The sequence below is a fragment of the Microcaecilia unicolor genome, chromosome 3 (assembly GCF_901765095.1).
Source record: "Microcaecilia unicolor chromosome 3, aMicUni1.1, whole genome shotgun sequence".
NCBI lineage: Eukaryota > Metazoa > Chordata > Amphibia > Gymnophiona > Siphonopidae > Microcaecilia > Microcaecilia unicolor.
The window spans coordinates 54,815,484-54,841,278 of NC_044033.1; the positions used below are offsets into that span (position 1 = coordinate 54,815,484).

Consider the following 25,795-nt stretch of genomic DNA (forward strand, 5'->3'; position numbering starts at 1 on the left):
TTGACCGCTTCGTTCGACCACAGAGTGTTGCTTTTGAAAGCGGGACGTTACCAGCTGGGATGTCCGGCATGTTAGGAGATTCGGTCTCCCCTGGTTTGGAAACCACCCTTAGTCCCGCTATGCGGACTCCGCCTCCCCAACCGGTTGCAGCAAGCTCCTTTCTTGTTGACTCGATCGGGTCTCCCAACGAAGAGGAGTGGGACCAGGAAGAATATCGAGTGGAGGACTCGCATTCATCTCAAGTTGGAGAAACGCTACCACCGTGGAATGCGGGGAGAGGTACCGAGGAACAGAGAGAGATCCATGCGACGGCATCTGAGAGGTTTGAAATGCCTAAAGAATTAATTGTTAAACCAAAAGAGGTAACTTTAGACAAACTATGGGATTTGGTTTCTGCCTTGGGACAAACGTTTCTGAAACAGGCAAATGAAATTGCCCCAAAAGTAAATTTATTAGAGAAAGACTTGAGACAGCTGGAGGGAAAAACTAAAGAAATGGACAATAAAGCCGAAAAGGCTGAGCAAAGAATTGCAAAATTGGAAACATTACAACCTTTGATGATAAATGACTTGGCTAATCTCCGAAAAAAAAATGGAAACATTTGATAATTATACTAAAAGTCATAACCTAAGATTTGTAAATTTTCCTAAGATACAGACAATACCTCCTCTTGATATGTTAAAGAGATATTTCCGAGATGTCTTGAATGTAACAGACCAGAACTTGCCACCATTTACCTCTGTTTATTATGTCCCAGGAAAAGAACTGAATCTAATTCCTGAAACTTCAATAGATGTATCTCTTTTGCTTGAGACTTCTGATTCTGAATTAGCAACGGCCGCAACTTTGGTTGCTACCGTTGCTTTACTGCCAGATAAGGGTTGGATCTTCCGTCTTTTCTTTCGTAATAGAGAAAAACCCTTTTTGGGTTATAAGATATTACTATTTCCTGATGTCTCTAAGGAGACAAGAAAACGGAGGAAACAATTTTTGCTCCTTAAGTCTGGAATAGTGCAGTTGGGGGGTACCTTTTTTTTAAGATACCCCTGCAAGTGTATAGTTAGACTTGATGGAAAGAAATATGTGTTTACAGAGCCTACGCATGCATCAGCTCTTATAACTTCGAGAAAAAAGGATAACGCTTAATAAATAAGTAATACACCTCAATGGTACTTGCTTAATCCTGTTAATTTTCAAATTTAACTAGACTCTCCTTGTATTCCTGAATCTTGGATTCTCACTTTATGGACTTGAGTAGTAATGATTTCTTTATAGATTGTTAATCTTTATTGTTATATGGTTTTTTTTACTCTTTATGTTCTTTTCCGACCAAGATGTTTTCTTGAATGTTTGATGAAAATGAATAAATAATAAAATAAAATAAAAAAAATAAAAAAAATTTGATTTACTTCTACTCATTCTATACCACTCAGGATTTTGCAGATCTCAATCATATCTCCCCTCATCTGTCTCTTTTTCAAGCTGAAGAGCCTTAACCTCTTTAGCCTTTCCTCATACGACAGGAGTTCCATCCCCTTTATCATTTTGGTCGCTCTTCTTTGAACCTTTTCTAATTCCGCTATAGCTTTTTTCAGCGACCAGAACTGAATGCAATACTCAAGGTGGGGTCGCACCATGGAGCAATACTGAGGCATTACAGTATTTTTGGTCTTATTCACCATCTCTTTCCTAATAATTTCCTAGCATCCTGTTTGCTTTTTTGGTCGCCACCACACACTGAGCAGAAGATTTCAGCATATTATCTACAACGATACCTAGATCCTTTCCTTAATTGCTGACCCCCAAGGTGGACCCTAGCATCAGGCAACTATGATTCGGATTATGCTTTCAAATGTGCATCACACATGGAATTTATCCATATTAAATTTAATTTGCCATTTGGTTGCCCAGTCTTCCAATTTCCTAAAGTCTTCCTACAAAATTTCACAGTCTGAATGTGTTTTAACAACCTTGAATAGTTTTGTATCATCTGCAAATTTAATCACCTTACTCATCGTTCTGATTTCCAGATCATTTATAAATATGTTAAATAGAACCAGTCCCTGTACCAATCCCTATGGCACTCCACTGTTCACCTTCCTCCATTGAGAGAAATGACAGTTTAACCCTACTCTCTGTTTTCTCTCCAATTCCTAATCCACACCAGAACCTTGCCTCCTATCCCATGACTCTAATTTTCTCAGGAGAGTCTCATGAGGAATTTTATCAAAAGATTTCTGAAAATCTAAATACACTACATCAATTGGCTCACCTTTATCCACGTTTAACAACGCCTTCAAAGAAATGAAGCAAATTGGGGAGGCAAGACTTCCCTTGGACGAACCCATGCTGACTTTGTCCCACTAAATCATGTTTGTCTCTGTGTTCTGTAATTTTATTCTTTATAATAGTTTCTACTATTTTGTCTGGCACCTATGTCAGGCTTACCAGTCTATAATTTCATGGCTCACTCCTCGATCCATATTTAAAAATTAGCGTCACATTGGCCACCCTCCAATCTTCAGGTACTACAGACAATTTTAACAACAGGTTACATATTACTAACAGCAGATCAGCAATTTCATGCTTGAGTTGAGTACCCTTGGATGTATGCCATCTGGTCTAGGTGATTTACAACTCTTTAGTTTGTCAATTTGGCTCAGTACATCTTCCAGGTTCACCGAGATTTCTTTCAGTTCCTCCGCTTCATCATCCTTGAAAACCTTTTCCGGTATGTGCAGATCTCTTACATCTTCTTCCTTAAAGACTGAAGCAAATAATTCATTCAGTTTCTCTGCTATGGCCTAGTCCTCCCTGAGCACCCCTTTTGCTCCTTTGTGATTTAATGGTCCCACGGATTCCCTCGCAGGCTTTCTGCTTCTGATGTACCTAAAAAAATTTGCTACTGTGAGTTTTAGCCACTGCAGCAAGTTACTCTTCATATTCTCTTTTAGCCTTCTTTATTAATGCTTTGCATCTGACTTGTCAGTGCTTATGTTGCTTCTTATTTTCTTCATTTGGGTCCTTTTTCCATTCTTTGAAGGACAGTCTTTAGGCTGTAATAGCCTCTTTTACTTCACCTTTTAACCATGCTGGCTGTCATTTTCTATTCTTTCCACCTTTGCAAATACATGGAATGCATCTGGACTGGGCTTCCAAGATGGTATTTCTGAATAACATCCATGCCTGATTTAGTGTCCTAACTTTAGCAGCCAAACCTTTTAGTTTCTTGTAAACCATTTTCCTCATTTTATTATAGACTAGCCTTTGAGCCCGTAAAAACGGGCTATTATAGGAAGGGGGGGTTGAAAGGCCCGCCCCCGCGGTCGCCGCTGCCCCTCCCCCTCCGAGCCGTCACCACCCACCTTCCACCCAGCCGGGCCCTCGCTCCGCTATTGAAACAGCGAGGGTCCGGGAACGCAGCACTGAGCTCTGCAGACTCTGAGCTGCCGACGTCGGCCTTCGTTCTTCTTCTCTGCCGCTGTCCCGCCCTCGTGTGACGTAACGTCGTCGAGGGCGGGACAGAGGCAGAGAAGAAGAAGGAAGGGCGATGTCGGCAGCTCAGCAGAGCTCAGTGCTGCGTTCCCGGACCCTCGCTGTTTCAATAGTGGAGCGAGGGCCCGACCGGGTAGAAGGTGGGTGGTGGCGGCGGCGGCGACTCGGGTGGGGGAAGGCGGTGTCCCTCCCTCAGAAATGCGCAGTACAGACCCTCTCTGTTCCGGCCCCCGTCATCACGTATTGATGCGAGGGCGGGGCAGAGAAGGTCTCTACTGCGCATTTGCGAGTGAGTACAACACTCGCCTTTTATATATATATTGATGCCCTTTCGACAATTAAATGCAGCTACAGTAGATTTCCTTTGTGGGTTCATCCCAGATAGTAGCTCAAACTTGATCATGTTATGATCACTATTTCCTAGAGGATACAACACCCCCCACCTCTCACACTACGCCCTGCATGCCACCAAGGACCAAATCCAAAATGGCACCCCCTCTCATCAGTTCTTGGACCAGTTGCTCCAAGAAGCAGTTGTTTATTACATCTAGAAACTTTATCTCCCTGGTACTCCCTGATGTAACATTTATCCAGTCAATATCAGGGTAATTTAAATCACCCATTATTATAGTGTTGCTCAATTTGCCAGGCTTCCTGATCTCTGTAAACATTTCTTCATCTGTCTGTTCTGTCCCGGCAGACGGTAGTACAGCCCTACAAGAACACTCCTTCCCTTCACACATGGAATTTCTATTTATAAGGATTCCACGCTGCTATCTGTTTCATGTGGAATGTTTATTTATTTATATTTCTGAATTTGTATATTTTATTGAAAATACCAACTCAATTACAACATAGAGCCTCTGCTCTGCAACCAAATACAATTTATATCAGATATCACAAAATCGCATTACATTCCCCCCCCCCCCCGGTTAACCCTCCCATATTCCCCCTCCCTTTCCAACTGCACCACCCCACCCCTTTCCCTCCCTCTTCCCCCAAGCTTCTTTTTCTTTCCCTTGTCTATGTAATGATCTAAATGTTCCTCCCCCCCCCCCCCCCCCGCTACACTCATTACCCAAAATATCATCTAATTGTGTTCATTCCGGCGCCTCAGGGTTATATCTGCCCTTGCGCTTATCAGTCAATTTTTCCAGCTCCATTATCATTCTAAATTTTTCCTTCCAATTTAGGACTGTCAAGCCCTATGCTCTGTTTCCAGTGCAGAGTGATACTAGTTTTTGCCGCAGCCAATCCAATTCTTTTAAGTCTCCACTGCCACTTCTGTCCCCTCTGGTTTCCCCATCCCAATAGACACCACTCTGGTTCACACAGAAACAGAACTCCCAGGGCCTTTGACAGCCCCCCAGCAATCTCCCTCCAGAAGACTTGCAGCAAGCTACATTCCCACCAAATGTGATAGAAAGTTCCCGTCCCTACCCCACACCTCCAGCAGATGTCTGAGGTGCTAGGGTACATTTTCTTTAATCTGGCGTATAGTACCACCTGCTCAGTACTCTGTATGCATTTTCTTTGATTAGTACACATACTGAGGCCTTCTTTACCTCCAAACATACCCTTCTCCATTCAGAATTGCTCATTTCCTGTTTCATATCTTTTTCCCATGCCTGCATATAAGGAAATTTCATAAACCCCTGTCCCCTTAAATGGTCATATACCCTGGAAATTCCTCTCCCCCACTTATCTATGTCCCCCCAAATGTTCTCAAATATTTCATGATCCGTAGGTTTACCCTTCCCCACTTCTCTGTTATTATAAAATGCTTGACTTGCAAATAAGCATATAAATCGGACCCCAATATCCCATGTCTTTCCTGTAATTCCCCAAAGGTTCTAAGATGTCCCTCCTCCAGAAAGTCTCGGAAATGAATAAGCCCCTTATGAAACCATGTCAGGAAGACCCCACTCTCCCGTCCCATCGGGAATCCTTGAATGAGCCAAGAGTATGTAGACCTACTCCGCGTGCCCGCAATTTATGTTTTAACTCTCCCCATATTGTCAATAAATGTGATATGAAAGGATTCAACGTAAGTCCTCTGTATGTATGATGAAGCCCAAAGCAGTCCTTCTAAATGTCCCTCCCTAACAAACACCTGTTCCAACCTAGTTACTGGAGACAACTCCACCTTACACCACTCTGCTATCTGGTTTATTTGGGCTGCCCAATAATACCACTGTACATTTGGCATTCCCCTCCCCCCTTCTTCCACTTGTCTCCACATAATCCTTCGTGACAGTCTCGCTGGGCGCCCCTCCCACACAAAAAACCCCCTATGTCAGATTGTAACTTTAATAATTCCCCTTTAGGGACCTGTATGGGTAGTGTCTGGAACAGGAATAACAGCCGAGGTAAAATATTCATTTTTACAGCCGCTATTCGCCCCCACCAAGATAACCAACTTTTCTTTCATCTGTTCAAATCTCTTCTCCTCTCTCTAAGGAGTGGAATATAGTTCAGTGAGTACAAATTATTTAAATCCTTGGGTAGCATTATTCCCAAATAACGAAAGCAGTTATCTGTCATCCTAAATGGGAATGTCTTTTTCAAGTGCTCAAGCTCTAAATCTGTAGTCGTAATCCCCATTATTTCCAATTTATCATAATTCACTGAGAATCCTAATAACCTTCCATATGAATTAAGTTCCCTTACCATAATGGGTAATGTTGTTACTGGATTGGAGACGTAAAAAAGGATATCATCCGCAAACATTGCTATTTTTATTTATTTATTTATTTATTGCACTTGTATCCCACATTTTCCCACCTTTTTGCAGGCTCAATGTGGCTTACAAAGAACTGTTATGTCATCATACCAGGGTAAAGAATACAAATGGTGTTACAAAGAAGTCAAAGAAGACAAGATTTTGTGTTCTTGCCCCCCCCCCCCCCCCTATCCTGACCCCCCTAACATCTCTCAAGGAGCGTATTCTTTGTGTCAATGGCTCAAACGATATTGCAAATAATAATGGGGAGAGTGGACACCCCTGACGTGTTCCCCTTTGAATAGGGAAATATTCTGAATATCCCCCATTAACCTTCATTCTTGCCACCAGAGCTACATATAAACCCTTCACCCATTCCACATATACCTCTCCCAATCCCATAGCTCTCATAACTTCCCACAAACATTCCCACTCCACCCTATCAAATGCCTTTTCCACATCTACCGTGAGGAACATCAATGAGTCTCCCCTTCTTTGTGCTCCCCATGATATGTTCAAGGTCCGACGAATATAGCGAATGATACATACCTGTAGCAGGTGTTCTCCGAGGACAGCAGGCTGATTGTTCTCACGACTGGGTGACGTCCACGGCAGCCCCCACCAACCGGAACAAAACTTCGCGGGCGGTCCCGCACGCAGGGTACGCCCACCGTGCATGCGCGGCCGTCTTCCCGCCCGTGCGCGACCGTTCCCGCTCAGTTGAATGACAAGCAAAAATGATCAAAAACGCAACTCCAAAGGGGAGGAGGGAGGGTAGGTGAGAACAATCAGCCTGCTGTCCTCGGAGAACACCTGCTACAGGTATGTATCATTCGCTTTCTCCGAGGACAAGCAGGCTGCTTGTTCTCACGATTGGGGTATCCCTAGCTCTCAGGCTCACTCAAAACAAGAACCCAGGTCAATGGAACCTCGCAACGGCGAGGGCATAACAGAAATTGACCTACGAAGAACAACTAACTGAGAGTGCAGCCTGACCAGAATAAATTCGGGTCCTGGAGGGTGGAGTTGGATTTACACCCCAAACAGATTCTGCAGCACCAACTGCCCGAACCGACTGTCGCATCGGGTATCCTGCTGGAGGCAGTAATATGATGTGAATGTGTGGACAGATGACCACGTCGCAGCCTTGCAAATCTCTTCAATAGTGGCTGACTTCAAGTGAGCCACCGACGCTGCCATGGCTCTGACACTATGAGCCGTGACATGACCTTCAAGAGTCAGCCCAGCCTGGGCGTAAGTGAAGGAAATGCAATCTGCTAGCCAATTGGAGATGGTGCGTTTCCCGACAGCAACCCCTTTCCTATTGGGGTCGAAAGAAACAAACAATTGGGCGGACTGTCTGTGGGGCTGTGTCCGCTCCAAGTAGAAGGCCAATGCTCTTTTGCAGTCCAATGTGTGCAACTGACGTTCAGCAGAGCGGGTATGCGGCCTGGGAAAGAATGTTGGCAAGACAATTGACTGGTTAAGATGGAACTCCGACACCACCTTTGGCAGGAACTTAGGGTGAGTGCGGAGGACTACTCTGTTGTGATGAAATTTAGTATACGGAGCATGAGCTACTAGGGCTTGGAGCTCACTGACCCTACGAGCTGAAGTAACTGCCACCAAGAAAATGACCTTCCAGGTCAAGTACTTCAGATGGCATGAATTCAGTGGCTCGAAAGGAGGTTTCATCAGCTGGGTGAGGACGACGTTGAGATCCCATGACACTGCAGGAGGCTTGACAGGGGGCTTTGACAAAAGCAAGCCTCTCATGAATCGAACGACTAAAGGCTCTCCAGAGATGGCTTTACCCTCTACACGATAATGGTAAGCACTAATCGCACTAAGGTGATTCCTTACTGAGTTGGTCTTGAGGCCCGACTCTGATAAGTGCAGAAGGTATTCAAGCAGGTTCTGTGCAGGGCAAGAACGAGGTTCTAGGGCCTTGCTCTCACACCAAACGACAAACCTCCTCCACTTGAAAAAGTAACTCTTTTTAGTGGAATCCTTCCTAGAGGCAAGCAAGACACGGGAGACACCCTCAGACAGACCCAATGAAGCGAAGTCTACGCCCTCAACATCCAGGCCGTGAGAGCCAGAGACTGAAGGTTGGGGTGCAGCAGCGCTCCGTCGTTCTGCGAGATGAGAGTCGGAAAACACTCCAATCTCCACGGTTCTTCGGAGGACAACTCCAGAAGAAGAGGGAACCAGATCTGACGGGGCCAAAAAGGCGCTATCAGAATCATGGTGCCGTGGTCTTGCTTGAGCTTCAGTAAGGTCTTCCCCACCAAAGGTATGGGAGGATAAGCATACAGGAGGCCGGTCCCCCACTGGAGGAGAAAGGCATCTGACGCTAGTCTGCCGTGTGCCTGTAGCCTGGAACAGAACAGAGGCTGCTTGTGGTTGGTCTGAGAGGCGAAAAGGTCCACCGAGGGGGTGCCCCACTCTCGGAAGATCTTGCGTACCACTCTGGAATGGAGCGACCACTTGTGCGGTTGCATGACTCTGCTCAGTCTGTCGGCCAGACTGTTGTTTACGCCTGCCAGGTATGTGGCTTGGAGAAGCATGCCGAACTGGCAAGCCCAACGCCACATCCTGACGGCTTCCTGACACAGGGGGCGAGATCCGGTGCCCCCCTGCTTGTTGATGTAATACATTGCAACCTGATTGTCTGTCCGAATTTGGATAATTTGACAGGACAGCCGATCTCTGAAAGCTTTCAGTGCGTTCCAGACCGCTCGGAGCTCCAGGAGGTTGATCTGAAGATCCTTTTCCTGGAGGGACCACAGTCCTTGGGTGTGAAGCCCATCGACATGAGCTCCCCACCCCAGGAGAGACGCATCCGTTGTCAGCACTTTCGTGGGCTGTGGAATTTGGAATGGGCGTCCCAAGGTCAAATTGGTCTGAATGGTCCACCAGTGCAGTGAAGTGCGGCAACTGGTGGAGAGGCGGATGGCATCTTCTAGATTCCCGGTGGCCTGGCACCACTGGGAAGCTAGGGTCCATTGAGCAGATCTCATGTGAAGACGAGCCATGGGAGTCACATGGACTGTGGAGGCCATATGACCTAGGAGTCTCAACATCTGCCGAGCTGTGATCTGCTGAGACGCTCTGGTCTGGGAAGCCAGGGACAGGAGGTTGTTGGCCCTCGCTTCGGGAAGGAAGGCCTGAGCGGTCTGAAAATTCAGCAGAGCTCCTCTGAATTCCAGAGATTGGACTGGCTGGAGATGGGACTTTGGGTAATTTATCACAAACCCCAGCAGCTCCAGGAAGTGAATAGTGCACTGCATGGACCGGAGAGCTCCTGCCTCCGAGGTGTTCTTGACCAGCCAATCGTCGAGATATGGGAACACGTGCACTCCCAGCTTGCATAGATACGCCGCAACCACCACGAGGCACTTGGTGAACACCCGTGGGGCAGAGGCGAGCCCAAAGGGCAGCACACAATACTGAAAGTGCCATGTGCCCAGACGGAATCTGAGATACTGTCTGTGAGCTGGCAGTATCGGGATGTGAGTGTATGCGTCCTTTAAATCCAGGGAACATAGCCAATCGTTTTCTGAATCATTGGCAGAAGGGTGCCCAAGGAAAGCATCCTGAACTTTTCTTTGACCAGGAATTTGTTCAGGCCTCTCAGGTCTAGGATGGGGCGCATCCCCCCTGTTTTCTTTTCCACAAGGAAGTACCTGGAATAGAATCCCTGCCCTTCCTGCCCGGGTGGCACGGGCTCGACCGCATTGGCGCTGAGAAGGGCGGAGAGTTCCTCTGCAAGTACTCGCTTGTGCTGGGAGCTGAAGGATTGAGCTCCCGAAGGACAATTTGGTGGAGGGGAGGCCAAATTCAGGGCGTATCCGCACCGCACTATTTGGAGAACCCACTGGTCGGAGGTTGGTGGGGGCTGCCGTGGACGTCACCCAGTCGTGAGAACAAGCAGCCTGCTTGTCCTCGGAGAATGTCCGCTACCTGTCTATGAGCTATAAATCCTGATTGATCTTCATGGATAAGGTGAGGCAGTATTCTACTCAAATGCTCTGCCATGACCTTAAGCTAGGATTTTAACGTCGACATTCAGCAGTGAAATCGGTCTGTAGGACCCACACACTGCTGGGTCTTTCCCTGGCTTTAAATAAAACCGAAATCCCCGCTGAATGCAGGAATGTTTATTTTATTTGACTAAATTCCCTCTAACATATAGCGCAACCTCCCCTCTGATTTGATCCTCTTTATCATTGCAATACAATTTGTGTCCTGTTAACACACTGTCCCATTGATTGTCCTCTTTCCACCAAGTCTCTGAGATGCCTATTATATCTACCTCATCATTCAGTGCTATGTACTGTAACTCTCACATCTTATTTTTTAGGCTTTTAGCATTTGTATACAGGCACTTTAAATTGTGTTTTTTTCCATTGATCTACAAGCTACTTAGAAGTTGAAGGGGATAATGTGCATCCTTTATCCTGCTCTCTCATTAAGCACCCCTGGCTTACTTTCAGCATTGTTGAAACCTTCCTCCTTATGTCCATTTCACAAATCCATGTGCAGCTGTATTCACAGAAATGCAACAGGGCCTCTAATGTAAATGGTTCTGCTATAGAAAAAGTGAGCAGTAATGACTAAAGCACTGAACTATGATTCAGAAGTCCCGGAACATTCCTCTACAAGTGTTCTTGCCTTCTGACTTTAATTTTAGGCAAGTTACTTTCTGGCCAATATTCAGTGCTATTTATCCAGCCAGACTTAAACAGCATTTGTGCATCTAACCGCTAATATTCAGCGCAAGATAACCAGTTATCTCTGCTGAATATTGCCAGTTAGCGCCAAAAGGTTAACTGGTTATATCGTGTGAGAACCGCAAATATTCAGCGCTGACTGGCTAAGTTAAGCAACCAAGTCGGACCGCCTAAACAGAACTCCTATCTTTGGATGCTATAACCTTAACCGGCCAGCACCGAATATGGACATAGCCTGTATGAGTCAGCCAAAAAAAACCCCAGATATTCAATGCCAGTCACAGGAAACGGCCCAGAATTGAATATCTGGGTTTAGCGTCGATTGCAGCATTTAAGCATGCTGCCTCCCACGGACTGAATATTGGCCTCTTTGTCTCCCTTTGACTTATAGACGTATTTGAATATACAGCATTACCATTAGTTTGATTTTTCTGATCAGTAAATTAGTGCTTAATCCTTACAGTGGACTTGAAGATTCAACCTTAACAGTCTTGTAAGAAACAATACATTCATTATTTGTGACTGCCTCTGGGAAAAGGTGACTAAAGTAGCAGATCAAAAATGTTGAGAATGGCCAGTTTTTCATGCCATGGGTCCATAAGCAGCCTGTAAAATTTACATGTTTGAACTCCTGAAATCTTTTTTGTTTTTGTCATACAAAAAGATGGGGTTTGGACTGTTGTATTATAAATTACTCTAACAGAATTCATTAAACCTAATTTATGATTCTGGTGACTTGAGATGGTTACATTTCATTAAGTTTAATTCATGTTGCCAGCAGATATGACTCTCTGTTAAACAGAGGCACACTATTAAAAAAAAAATGATCTATCAAACTTATTCAGAAAACTATAATAGTTTATCATTCACAATTTAAAAATATGAAAGGAAATGCTTTGTATTCAAAGGACATTCTTCATACATTCCCATTTCCTCCTTCAAGCAGTTAAAAATTCTTGGGTCAATATTCAAACTTTGCAGTTAGTGTGCGGCATTTAAAGTTATACCTGAATATTCAGGGCTCATCACTATCTGGGTATTAGTGCTGAATATCTGAGTATGGTAGCATGTACGGAATAATGGACAGAGCTTTGAATATCCAGATAATGATGACATTCAGCACTATTACCTGGGTAACCTGCAGCTTTTGCTGTTCCTAGTTATCCAGATATCAGTGCTGAATATTGCTCGTCTCCAGGTAAATCCTCTGCCTTCAGACTGCTCCAGTCTACAAATATTTACAGTAGCACTATCCAGATAATGCTGCTGAAAATCTGCGTATAGCCCTAGTCAAGGTAACTTACCCAAGTAGAAACACTTGAAACTTGAATAAATGGCACTGAATATTGGGCACTCTTTACTGCTTTTCCAACTAGAAACGCTCAAAACTATAATAGAACAGACATTTGTTAAGATGCTTTCTAGACGATGGCTTTGAAAAACTTACCCCCACAATTATTTGCTGGCTGGAAATTATGCACAGCTTGATGTGAGTAATAATTATCATAGAAATCCACTGACTTCTGTAGAGGCTCAAATCCACTATTATTCTGTACAGCTTGCTGCTGTTCACCAGGAATGTGTTGATATGATGCACCTGGTGGAAACTGATTTTCTTTGGGGATGTTCATCATGTGACCTTGTGCTCCAGGCGTGTTGTAACATCCACCAATGCCAGGTGTTGCTAATGGAGGGCCAGATTGGTACGGCTGATGAGACTTACCAGGTTCCAATGGTGGACTTTGAGACACTGTCAGACTTTGGGGTTCTATATGAGGCTGATGCCCAAGAGAACCTGGAGAACTTGGATGCACTGCTTGTCCATTATATCCTTGTGATGATTTAGGTCTAGGTCCAGATCCAGATCCCATACTTTCCTCAGAACTATACACATGCTGAGAATTTGTTTGGTTTCCTTGAAATGGTGGTCTTGGTGGTGATGTGCTATTATAAAAGGTTGGCCTGTTACAGAAAAACATAAGAGCTTAACATCTTTATACTGTTCAAATATAGTTCTTTTGTGTTACAGAATGCTTCAAATCTAAATGTATTTTTAAAATTTTTGAGGAATTGTCTCTACTCAAGCAATAATTATTGAAGGCAAAGCATAAGTGAAGCCAGAGGTCTTTTAGAGAAAGCTGGACATTAGTTAAAAGTTAATTGCATTATTACTAATTCAAGATAACACTCAGAAAAAAAAATATTTTTAATGGTTTTGTTTACACATTGTAAAAAAAAAAAAAAAAAGCAAGCAACAGCAAAATTCAAGGAATAACTTTGAGGGAATCAGTTCCAAACAATCCCATAACCTGAAATAAAGTTCAATTTCCTTGTCATACCATCCTGAACATAGAGCTAAGTGGGAGTTATCCTCTACTACCAGCAGACGGAGACAGAGAAAAACTAATCTCTTCCAGTGAGCTCACTTGTATAACCTGCTGGTGCTCAGTGGAAAACTCCAGGATTTTACTTATCTCTAGTAGATGGTAGGTTGTTCAGGCTGGTGATCCTGGTTCCTGGCCTAGCTCCCAGCTCTGTAGGCAACAGCCACACAGTTTGGTAGAGCATAATGGCCGCTCCCAAACTCTCAGTCCCCGGACCAGTCCTGGTAAAGGGTGGAACATTGCTCTGCTGCCCCCAGTCATAGGTGAAGCATTGACTTGGCCCCATGGAGCCCTGCCAGAGGGGAGCTAGTCCTCACTCCTTCCACCGTCCCCTCATCGCCCATACCCCTGGGATCCCCTGCAGCTCCCAGGCAATAGCAAAAAAAAAAGATAATATTAAAGGGTAAGCGGTTAGAACCATCTAGCTATCGCCAGCACTCCACTCCTTACTAAAGTGTTAGAATCGTATGTTGGTTGTAAATTTTCTGCCTATTGAAACAAGCTCTCATGTTTACATTATACTCAATTTGGCTTTAGATCAGTACACAGTACAGACACTCTTTTGCTCGTTCTGACCTCATACATAAATGAACAGATAAGCTCTGGTCAACAGTTGCTACTGCTACAATTTGACATCTTTGCAGCTTTTGATGCAGTTAATCATATTCTGCTGCTTGATCGATTAGATGAAATACGTATTTCAGATACAGTATTTAAATGATTTAAATAATTTCTTGTCAATTGCAGGCTTCCTGCCAATGAATGTTATGTTTAAAATGGCCCGTTTGTTTTATCAAATTTTTAAAGTTTTACTTCTGATAAACCTAGTTTCATTTCCTTCTCTTCAGACATTCCTCTCAGTTACAAGACAGATTAATTCTCTGTCCTCCATCTTTTAGAAATGTACGCTTCTTTAGTGTTGCCAAAACCATCTTTGCGTACATTGGTGTCTCTTTTTGGAACTCTCTACCTTTGCCTTTTAGATTAAAAAGGAGCTATTTTAGATTTTGTAAACAAGTTAAAAAATTTTAGTAAATCACCTTATTTTACTTAGAATAGGCATTATTTTTGACTAAAAACTATTTAAATTATTTTTTTTCTACTCTTTTTTTTTTCTGTAGTACTTTTATTATTATGTTGTGCACATACAGCCTTTTATTTTGTTTTGTTATTTTGTACAATGCATTGGACCCAACTGAGAAAATAGCAATTAATAAGACGTATATTAACATTAATCTGTTCTGCCTGGTTTAGCTTTGTTCCTTTAAGTGAATAGTGTTGTGAGTTAAAACAAAACAAAAAAAAAGCAAAAGGAAAAAAGCAACCTTGAGAGCAGGGGGTGGCGGGGAAATCATCCTTGAGAGCAGGGGGTGGCTGAAGTCAGCCTTATCTCAGAGCCAGGGCTGCACATACTAGCCACATGTCCAGTCATGTCTGCTGGCAGATGATGCATCATCTGCAAGAGCTGGCATCCGAGTACAGCTGCTGGCTCTATCTGTTCCTCCTATAATGGATGTTTTCCAACTTCAGAAAAAGAGCCAAGGAAGGGGGGGGTGGGCCTAAGCTGCTATTCAGCTTCCCAGCATGGTGATACCGGGACCCTTGATCCCACTGTTTTTGGTGGGAATGGCAGCCATCTTGGCTTTTACACTTCTGTTTCTTCTGCTGCAGTTTCTCTGCAGCAGGACTCCATTCAACCCCCTCGGGGCTTGGAGCCGGTTCACTTTTGCCCAGAGGGGTTGACTGCTAGGGGGATGTCCTGATGGAGCTCCCAAGGGCCCCAGACCCTTTTTGGTTTTGGAGATTGAATCGGATGGTCAAACAAGCCTTGCAAGCAAATGGGGGGGGGGGGGGGGCTTGACCAAGAAGACAGCCATCCCAGTTCAGGGTGGTTCTCCCCTCAGAGAACTCCACGAGAGGCTGGGGTTCTCCTTTGGGGTGGCGAGTGTGAGACTGCCATCTGTGGAGGCTACATAGTCAGAGCCATGTTGTGTTGGTTACAACAGCTGCTGGAGTCCCCTAAGGTCTCTCGGCTGGAATTAGGTGTGGCCTTTTTTGACGACATCCTCTATGATCTGGTGTCTCTTTCCTCATGCTGGTTGTGGCTGTGCCACTGGGCTGCAGATGCAACATCTAAGAAGCTCCTCAATAAATGGCCCTTTCAAGGGCAGCTGCTGTTTGGGGAGGATTTAGAAAAGTTGGCAAAGGACATGGGCAAGACTCAGTCTCTCTGCCTCTCTGAGCTGAAGCAGAGGAGCTACCAGGTTGTTCTGAGGGAGGAAGAGAGTTCCAGTTGGCTCATTGCTCTATATCTCGGTCCACAGGTACAGGCAGACCCTTTAAGAAGGCTTCCTTTTGTGGACCCAAAAGATCTGGAGACATAGGTTTCTCTGGTGAGGCAGGTTCTCTGCCCCTGGAACTGGAAGTTGATGTCAGCGGGGGCAGAGGACCAGCAGAGCTGACAGCACATGCCTGAAAGCTGCTGCGGCCCCAGATTTGATTTTTTTGTTGTGGTTGCGGCCAATGGGGACAGGGAGTAGACGGCGTTTGGGACTCAGAGGCTACTGCTAAGGAGGTTGGATGTAAACAGGAGACAGGATGAAGTCAAAAAATTGAAGCCAATAGGTTAGTAGTCTGTATCCATTCCCATTCAAAAAAAAGCAAGCAAACCTATGAGCTGCTGCATCCGAGTTGTCATTCTTTATTGTTGGTAGCATTCTTTTATTTAATCTCTTATATTTTTAAACATATTGGTTTGTGCAGCATACAGATGTACAAAGAGGAAGTATAATAATGGAATAACTTTTTATAGGTAGAATAGTAATTTGTTATAAATCGTAATCAGTATGTTATACCAGTGCTAGGGTGTCCCTATAACCAGCCCCTCCAAATATTTGTGCAGATAAAAAGATGGAGAATTGTGTGGGTGGGGGGGCACCTGTGTGGCAGGGGGAGCGGAGACCTATGTAGCCGAGGGGGGGGGGAGCGGAGGTTGGGGGTGCTGCAAACAATTGCTCGGACACGAAGGGTGCCGTGAACTGAAAAAGTTTGGGAACCACTGATCTATATGATTTGCAAATTAAAAGGCAAAAAAGTTTAACGTGCTGTATTGGCTGGGTGAAATCAGCTTTTTTTATCCAGTTCTGTCTGTGTCTTTAAAGATAAAACTTGTGTTCAATATAGTAGTTAGCTGCCATTGATATAACTGAATTACCAAACCATAACCAAGTATGAAAAATAATTAATTTTGTTTTAGGAATATTTTAGAGTATTGTAAAAACTTACTTCTGAACAGTCTTGTGTGATACATTCACAGAAGGTTTTACAACAATTTCAAAAATTGATGGAATTTTCTTTTGCAGGCCATCTGGATCCAGGGGATAATCATCATCATCAGCCTCAGAGAATGAAAATTGCTCTGGTGGCGTGGGTAAGAGTCCAACTCCAGGAGGTGGTTTAGGAAGAGGAGCTATGCCACGTTTTCTCAGTTCTTCTAATTCTTTTTCATCTTCATTTTGTGGTTCTTCTTCAGTATTCAGAACCTAAAATGAAAAAATTGTAGCACGTGTGGCATTTTAACAAATAGATTGATTTTGCATAGGTCATCTAGGTAGAAAAAGATACCCAAATCTGGACATTCATTTGCAGAATATTTTACAAAAACTCACTGAACACTAATGGGTCCATATATAGCTGGCGGCAGTAACCTTTTTTTCAAGGCCTATTGCCGCCAGCTAATTTAGACCCAGATATTCAGTGCCGGGCCATATCCAGGTACTGTCACTGAATATCTGGGTCAGCAGTGGTACCCAGAAGTTATGGGGCAATTCTACAATGGAAACCTAAAATGTTAGGTGCCAATATGCAGCTTGCTGAGCACAAATTCTGTAACTACATCTGTGCGCTCAGATTCTGTTATAGAATACTAGCATTTATGCGCCGTTTAGGCACATCCACTTACATTATATCAATAGCAGATATAAATGTGTGCCCCTAGATGCAGCAGTTTAGCATTTAACTAACAGTATTCTATAAGCTACATGAGTAAATGTTGGGCATGCCCAGGCCCCACCCATGTGCTTCCCCCTTGTGAATGCCCCCTTGCATTTATGAGCTATGCGAGTTGCACACTAAAGTTAAAGAATACTGGTAGCACTCAACTACCATTTATGCATGTAACTGTAACGGTCATGCATGTGACTGCTAGTATTCTATAACTTGAGCGTGTATATTGGCTGATATTCAGTGCTGAACCTGCAAAGCTAACCAGGCAAGTTTAGGACAGCTATTTAAATAGTCCTACTTGCCAAATGAGCTATGCAGGCATTGACACTGAATGTCACTGGTGCATAACTCCCAGCTCTGCCCAGACTCTACCCCTTGGACAATGCAGTGGCAGTCAAAGGGAATATTCAGTAGCACTTCCCAGTTAAGTGCTGTTGAATATGCCCTCCTGAGCTACAGCCTCTCCTGCCCAGTTAAATCATTTTGAATATCGGGCCCTAAGCCATTTGTAAAATACCTCTAAAGCTGTGGGAAAGAGACATGTGGTTTGTAGCACATCCAGCAAAAACTGCCATTTTACAAAAGAACATCTTCAAAATAAGAGCAGCATCAATCAGGGTTTTGAACATGCTAGTAGTGGCACTTAACATTCAAGTAGCGATTTTGTAACCTACTTGTCCTAAAGGGCCCTTTAGCTAAGCTGCCAACAATCCAGTTGTGTGGTCACAACCCAATCACAAGTCATGACCCCTCCCCGATAACATGCCCAAAGCTCTCCACCAAACCCATCCCACTAAGTACCACTCCTCTCACCTGTACCCAACCAAAAATAGGTCTTTGAGAGCAAGACCCGCTCCCATCATGCATGCGTGAATGCCTTCCCGCCCGCCTCAAGACCACGGGACCAGCAGTACAATATAAAGGATAATAAAAAGAAGACAACTCCAAGGGGAGGTAGGAGGGTATATAAGAATATAAGGCATTCTGTCCTCGGAGAATACCTGCTACAGGTAAGTACTTTTGCTTTCTCTGAGGAAAAGCAGGCTTATAATTCTCACATATGGGAATCCCTAGCTTATCAGGCTCACAAAAAAAAACAACAACAACCAGAGATCAACTGGACCTCACAACAATGAGGGCAAAAAAGTAATTAACCAGAACCTATACACAACTGGGTGAGAGTGCAGCCTGGAACAGAACAAAATGGGCTTAGGAGGGTGGAGTTGGACCCTAGATCCCAAATAAATTCTGCAGCACTGTCTGTCCAAACCAAGCATCGCATCGGGTATCCTGCTCAAGATGTGAATGTGTGGACTCAAGACCAAGTCACAGCCTTGAAAATTTCTTCAATGGAGGCTGACCTCAAGTGGGCTACCAACGCAACCATGGCTCTAATATTGTGAGCCCTGACATGACCCTGGGCATAAGTGAAAGAAATGAGATCTGCCAGTCAATTGGAAATGGTGCATTTCCCGATGGTGACCCCTATCCTATTGGGATCAAAAGAAAGAAAAAGTTGGGTGGGACTGTCTGTAGGGCCTAGTCTGCTCGCTTGTAGTCCAAGGTGTGTAGTGTGCTTTTTCCAGGATGGGTATGAGGTCGGGGGAAGAATGCTGGAAAGACAATCAACTGGTTCAGATGGAACTTCGACACAACCTTAGGTAGGAAAATAGGGTGCGTACAGAAGACTACTCTGTTGTGATGAAAATTTGTAAAAGCTGCATCAGGCACTAAGGCCTAAAGATCACTGACCCTGCTAGCTGAAGTAAAAGTCACAAAAATATGACCTTCCAGGTCAAGTACTTCAGATGACAGGAATCAAGTGGCTCAAAAGGAGATTCATCAGCTGGGTGAGAATGATGTTGAGATCCCATGACACAGGTGGAGGATTGCCAGTGGGCTTTGTCAACAGCAAACCAGACATGGGCTTATCCTCTATATGTAGATGATAAGCATTAATTGCACTGAGGTGAACCCTTATGGAGTTGGGATTGAGACCACTCGGTGCAGAAGGTATCTTGCCAGGTATTTGTGATCTGGATTGGCCACTGTTGGAAACAGGATGCTGGGCTTGATGGACCTTTGGTCTTTCCCAGTATGGCAATACTTATGTACTTATGTAAGCAGGGTCTGTACAAGGCAGGAAATAGGATCTAGGGCCTTGCCTTCTCCATTTAAAAGACTAACACTTCTTGGTGGAATCTTTTCTGGAAGCCTGCAAGACCCTGGAGACACCCTCTGGAAGATGCAAGGAAGCAAATTGTAAGCTCTCAACATTCAGGCTATGAGGGCTCAGAAATGTGGTAACCAGAATTGCACACAGTATTCGAGTAATACAAAGGCATTTCTTAGCCACGGTCACACACTAAGCACAGGGTTTCAACGTATCATCAACGATGAAAAAGATCCCTTTACTGATCAGTGACTCCTAATGTGGAACTTTGCATCACATAACTAAAGTTCAGGCTCCTCTTTCCCACATGCATCACTTTGTACTTGCTCACATTAAGCGGCATCTGCCACTTAGACGCTCAGTCTCCTAAGGTCCTCTTGCAATTTTTCACAACGCTCTTGAAATTTAACAACTTTGAAAACTTTGTGTCATCAGCAAATTTAATTACCTCACTAGTTACTCCCATCTCTAGATCATTTATACATATGTTAAAAAGCAGCGGTCCCAGCACATGAGGAACTCCACTCTACCCTTCTCTATTGAGAACATTGACCATTTAACCCTACTCTCTGTTTCTATCTTTTAACCAGTTTTTAATCCACAACAGAACACTACCTCTTATCCCATGACTCTTCAATTTCCTCTGTAGTCTTTCATGAGGCACTTTGTCAAATGCCTTTTGAAAATCCAGTTACACAATGATGCATATTTTCAAAGCACTTAGCCTTCCAAAGTTCCATAGGTTTCTATGGAACTTTGGAAGGCTAAGTGCTTTGAAAATATGCCTCATTATCAACCAGTTCACCTTTATCCACATGTTTGTTCACCCCCTTCAAAGAAATGTAACAGATTGGTGAGGCAAGATTTCCCTTCACTAAATGAATACTGGCTTTGTCTCATTAACCCATGCTTTTGAATATGCTCTGTAATTTTGTTCTCTAAAATAGTCTCTACCATTATGCCCGGCACCGATATCAGGCTCACCGGTCTATAATTTCCTGGATCATCTCTGGAACCTTTTTAAAAAATTGGTGTTACATTGGCCATCCTCCAATCTTCTAGTACTATGCGTGATTTTAAAGATAAATTACATATTACTAACAATAGTTCTGCAAGTTCATTTTTTCAATTCTATCAATACTATAGGGTGAATACCATCCAATCCAGGCGATTTGCTACTCTTCAATTTGTCAAATTGCACCATTACATATTCCAGGTTTATAGAGATTTCATTAAATTTCTCTGACTGGTCAGCTTTGAATACCATTGCTGGCACTGGTATCTCTTCCAAGTCTTCCTTGGTGAAGACCGAAGCAAAGAATTCATTTAATCTCTCTGCTATAGCTTTGTCCTCCCTGAGTGTCCCTTTTACTCCTCAATCACCTAGCAGTCCAACCAATTCTTTTGCCGTTCTGTCAGGACTCTCAAGGCTAAACCAGGATTCGTGAGCCCTTGGACCACTGCCGAGGAGCAGCAGCAGCAGGCAAAACCTCCCAACCAGCACTGAGCTAGCACACCAGCAAGGCAGGGACTGCAGACGCAGATAAGCAAGCCGGAACACATGGACTGGAACACACTGGACAGGAACTAGGCTTCACCTACACTTGACTGCCGTTCCCCAGGGGTTGAGCCCCTGGGTGCAGGCAGCCGGCAGGACTTAGAGGAAAGCTGGTACTGGAGCAAGCAGGCTGGAACACCAAGAAACTCACACTAGAAAAGATTCTTAAACAAGCGTGGTCAAAACAGGGTTCAGGATAGGAATCCGGATTTCCAAACAGGCTTGGCTGGAAGGAAACTGAAAGCAAGCAGGGCAGACACAAGCAGGAGGGGAACAGATGCTGAAGACAACAAGCCACAAACAGAGGAAGAATGGATACTATACCGGGTAAAGGACTTTAAGACAAGCTTGACTAACCAGGGTAGGGCAGAAGCCCAAGGTGAACAGGGAACCAAACAAGACAGACTAGACAGGACACAAATCTAGGCTCCACAAACAAGAACTAGGGCAATGACTGAAAGCTGCCAAGCAGCCACTAAGAAAGACATACAAGCAAACAAGCAAGCAAGCAATAAAGCTAGACTGAAAGCAGAACCTAGCAGACAAACAAACAGAGAACACAAGGCTAAAGTACACATAGGCACCAAGATCTAAACACAGAACAGGACAAGGCTAAAGTACACACAGGCACCAAGAGATAAGCACAGAACAGAACAAGGCAAGAGTGCAACTGAACACCGGTTACCTCGAGACCCTTGGTAATGCAAAGGCCCTGCTGAAAGGGCCAGGTGCCTAATAAAGGCAATCAGCAGCTGAGGCTCAGCTGCAGGAATCTCAAGGCAGCTAAGGGTGAAGCTAGTTGCCAAACTTCCAACCAAGTCTGGAGGGCTAGAATATCTGGACCAGACTGGAGTGAAAGTCTGGAATGTGTAGGGAGACAGCAAGACAGTCTATGGCAGCCACCAGTTCTGGCCACCAGAGGGCGAGGTGAGCATAGCCAAGGAAAATAGTCACCATCGTGACAGTACCTCCCCCTCAAGGCCCTCCCGACCTCCACGGGGAATTCAGGTCTCCATGGGTAACAATGGTGGAACCTACGGAGGAGCTTCAAAACATGACCAGGGGTAGCTGGGCTGGAGCCTGAATAGGAGTCAGGACTGGAACCCGCATTTCGGCTGGAACTGGAACTTAGACTGAACTCAGCATCTTGACTGAACTCGGAACTCGACCTGGACTCAGCATCCTGGCTGGAACTGGAACTTGGCTTGGACTCAGCATCTTGGCTGGAACTGGAGCTTGGCTTAGACTTAGCCTAATGGCTGGAACTGGAACTCGGTGTAGGCTCAGCAATTAGGCTGGAACTGGGACTTGGTCTGGACTCAGCCTCTGGGCTGGATCTGGAACACGGACTGCACTCAGCGTCTGAGCTGGAACTGGAACTCGGCCTAGATTCAGCATCCTGGCTGGCACTGGAACTCAGATTGGACTCAGTATCTGAGCTGGAACTGGAACTTGGCCTAGGTTCAGCATCCTGGTTGGCACTGGAACTCAAACTGGACTCAGCATCTTGCCTGGAACTGGAGCTCGACTTGGACTCAGCATCTGGGCCGGAACTGGAACTCGGCTTGGACTCGACATTCTGGGCCAGCGCTGGAGCTCGGCTTAGACTTAGCCTCATGGCTGGAACTGGAACTCAACTTGGACTCAGCATCTTCGCTGGAACTGGAACTCGACTTGGACTCAGCATCTGGGCTGGAACTGGAACCCGGATTGGGCTCAGCGTCTGGGCTGGAACGACTTGGACTAAGCATCTTTGCTGGAACTCGACTTGGACTCATCTTTGCTGGAACTGGAACTCGGCGTGGACACCGCATCTTGGCTGGAGTTGGAACTCGGCGTGGACTCCGCATCTTGGCTGGAGTTGGAACTCGGCGTGGACTCCGCATCTTGGCTGGAACTGGAACTCACACTGGACTCAGTATCTGAGCCAGAACTGGAACTCAAGCTGGACTGCGTCAGCCTCCGGAGTATTTCGCAGGACTGGAAGAGAGACAAGTAGGCGGTGATATTCGCAGAGCAGGGTCAAAGGGTCAATGGCAGAAACTGGGTTTTCAACGAGCCTAAGCTGCCGGATATGCTTTCTCTCAGCAGCAGCAGCAGCTTCAGGAGTTTTCTTCAAAACCGAGTCAGACAGAAGTTTCCCACGATACTTATAAAGTGTCATAAAAGGATCAAAAACAACAATTAAGCTGGAATCGAACTTCACACGGGACACAGGAGATAAACCCGGGTGGTGACCCGGATTGCCAACAGGAGAAAAAATCCTGGGCTGGAGGCCCAGCTGGAAGGATGATCTTGCCGAGCTCATGGCCTTTGCATTCTGTCAGGACTCTCAAGGCTAAACCTGGCTTCGTGAGCCCTTGGACCACTACCGAGGTGCGGCAGCAGCAGGCAAAACCTCCCAACCAGCACTGGGCTAGCACACCAGCAAGGCAGGGACTGCAGACGCAGATAAGCAAGCCGGAACACATGGACTGGAACACACCTGGACTGGAACTAGGCTTCACATACACTTGACTGCCGTTCCCCAGGGGTTGAGCCCTGGGTGCAGGCAGCGGCAGGACTTAGAGGAAAGCTGGTACTGGAGCAAGCAGGCTGGAACACCAAGAAACTCACACTAGAAAAGATTTTTAAACAAACGTGGTCAAAACAAGGTTCAGGATAGGAATCAGGATTTCCAAACAGGCTTGCTGGAAGAAACTGAAAGCAAGCAGGGCAGACACAAGCAGGAAGGGAACTGAAGCTGAGACAACCAGCCACAGAGGAAGAACGGATACTATACGGGTAAAGGACTTTAAGACAGTTTGACTAACTAGGGAAGGGCAGAAGCCCAAGGTGAACAGGGAACCAAACAAGACAGACTAGACAGGACACAAATCTAGGCTACACAGACAAGAATTAGTGCAATGACTGAAAGCTGCCAAGCAGCCACTAAGAAAGACATACATACAAGCAATAAAGCTAGACTGAAAGCAGAACCTAGCAGAATTAATGGCAAACAGACCTCTTCTTAATAAAGTCAGCACCTTTCTCATCCCCTTAATACCCAAAACTTAAAACCTTCCCTCCCTTCCCCACCATCCACCCCTTCCCCCCTCACTTGTGTGATTCATCCTCCTCCCACACATGAAAAAGGGTAAACTAGCCCATAGGAATGGCAGCTGCAGTATTCAAAATCATGTATACAGCTCCCACCATTAACAGTGTACTATATCATTTATCGTTTATTCATTTACTAGGACTGTCACTTGTTACAGAAGTAAATCAGAACGGTTTACAATATGATATAACATTTAAAAAATAGTAAATCAACATACTCTGAAATCCATTTGTGAGTTACAGCATTTTGTTTTTTTTAATTTATTGGGATTTATTAATTGCCTTTTATGAAGAGATTCACCTAGGGCGGTGTACAGCAGGTACAGTTTAACATAAAACTTACAATTTTGTTAACAGCATAACAATAGTAAAATAACAAAGTATAGACATAAATACAATAAATGAGGTAAACTTGAAAACAGCATACTGAAACCTAATAATAGAACTACCATGAAACAGTATTTAAAAAAATACACATTTAACAGCACTGGAATTCAAATACTAGAGATATAAAATCCTCTCTGCTGAAGAAGTCTTTTGTTATAAAGTTATGGTTGTTGCCTGGAGAATTCTTGTCAGGGTGTGTGAAGTCCAGCAGAGAGACAGAATGAAGACAGCCAGATTCCAAGAGAGAGCTGGGCATTTTCCAGGCTTTTTATATTTTCTTGCTGGGCCCTAGGCTGAAGTCAGGTAGGGTGTACTTGATCCAATAAAAACTCAGGGATAGCTGAAAACTGGTTTCATCTAGTTTTGAGATGGGGCATGGTAACTGGTCCCATGTTTAATGACATCAGCTGGACATCTGATGGTCCATTGTCTGAGAGTGATTGAGCTTAGATGGGCTTAGTCTTTGTCTGAGAATAGGTGGAGGTGTAGTCTTTTGTTAGGTGTAGTAGATGTGTTGATGGGTTTAGGTATACACCCAGCTAGTTTTTGTCATCAGTAGTCCAGGTGGAAGGGGGATATGAAATGAAAGTAAGAACAGTTTATCTGATTCTCAGTGGCGTTCCTAGGGTGGCTGACACCCGGGGAGGATCGCCGATGCGCCCCCCCCCCCCCCCCCCGGGTGCAGCGCGACTCCACCGCCATCCCCGGCGAAAGGACACCCTCCCCTCGGGTGCATCTTTACCTGCTGGGGGGTGCTGCACGCCTGTCTGCTTCGCTCGTTCCATGCTCCCTCTGCCCCGGAACAGGAAGTAACCTGTTCCGGGGCTGAGGGAGCACAGAACGAATGGAGCAGACAGGCGTGCGGCACCCCCCCCCCCCCCCAGTGGCGTGCACCCGGGGCGGACCGCCCCCACTGCCCCCTCCTTGGTACGCCACTGCTGATTCTGTCCCAATTAGTCTTTAAAGCTGTATTTTTATATTGGTATCTGATCCAGCAAAATCAATAATTCACGTTCTCTGTTTGTTTGTGAAGGAGAGGAGGACAAAATTTAACCAGGTTCGGTCAGCCGGGTATTCTCCTGTGGTTGGGTCCAACTCGTTAACGAAGTTTTCGATGTCAGTATTGTCCTGAGGTAGCATGTTGCGAAGGTTTACAATTTTTTCATTGAAATACTTAGCAAGTTCATTTGTGGTTGGGATGTCTGTATTCGATATAGTGACCTGGTTGGTGTCTAT

General features: G+C 44.9%; 1 protein-coding gene across 3 annotated transcripts in view; it reads right to left on the minus strand.

Annotated features, from left to right (window-relative positions):
- The window catches only part of ZC3H6 (zinc finger CCCH-type containing 6), a 202,835-nt gene that overhangs the window by 13,933 nt on the left and 163,107 nt on the right, over positions 1-25,795 (minus strand). For all 3 annotated transcript variants that reach the window (XM_030195943.1, XM_030195944.1, XM_030195945.1), the window contains 2 exons: positions 16,623-16,879; positions 12,401-12,915 (listed from right to left, as the gene is read on the minus strand). In XM_030195943.1, coding sequence (XP_030051803.1) covers positions 12,401-12,915; positions 16,623-16,879 — 772 coding nt within the window. The remainder of the gene's footprint in view (positions 1-12,400; positions 12,916-16,622; positions 16,880-25,795) is intronic.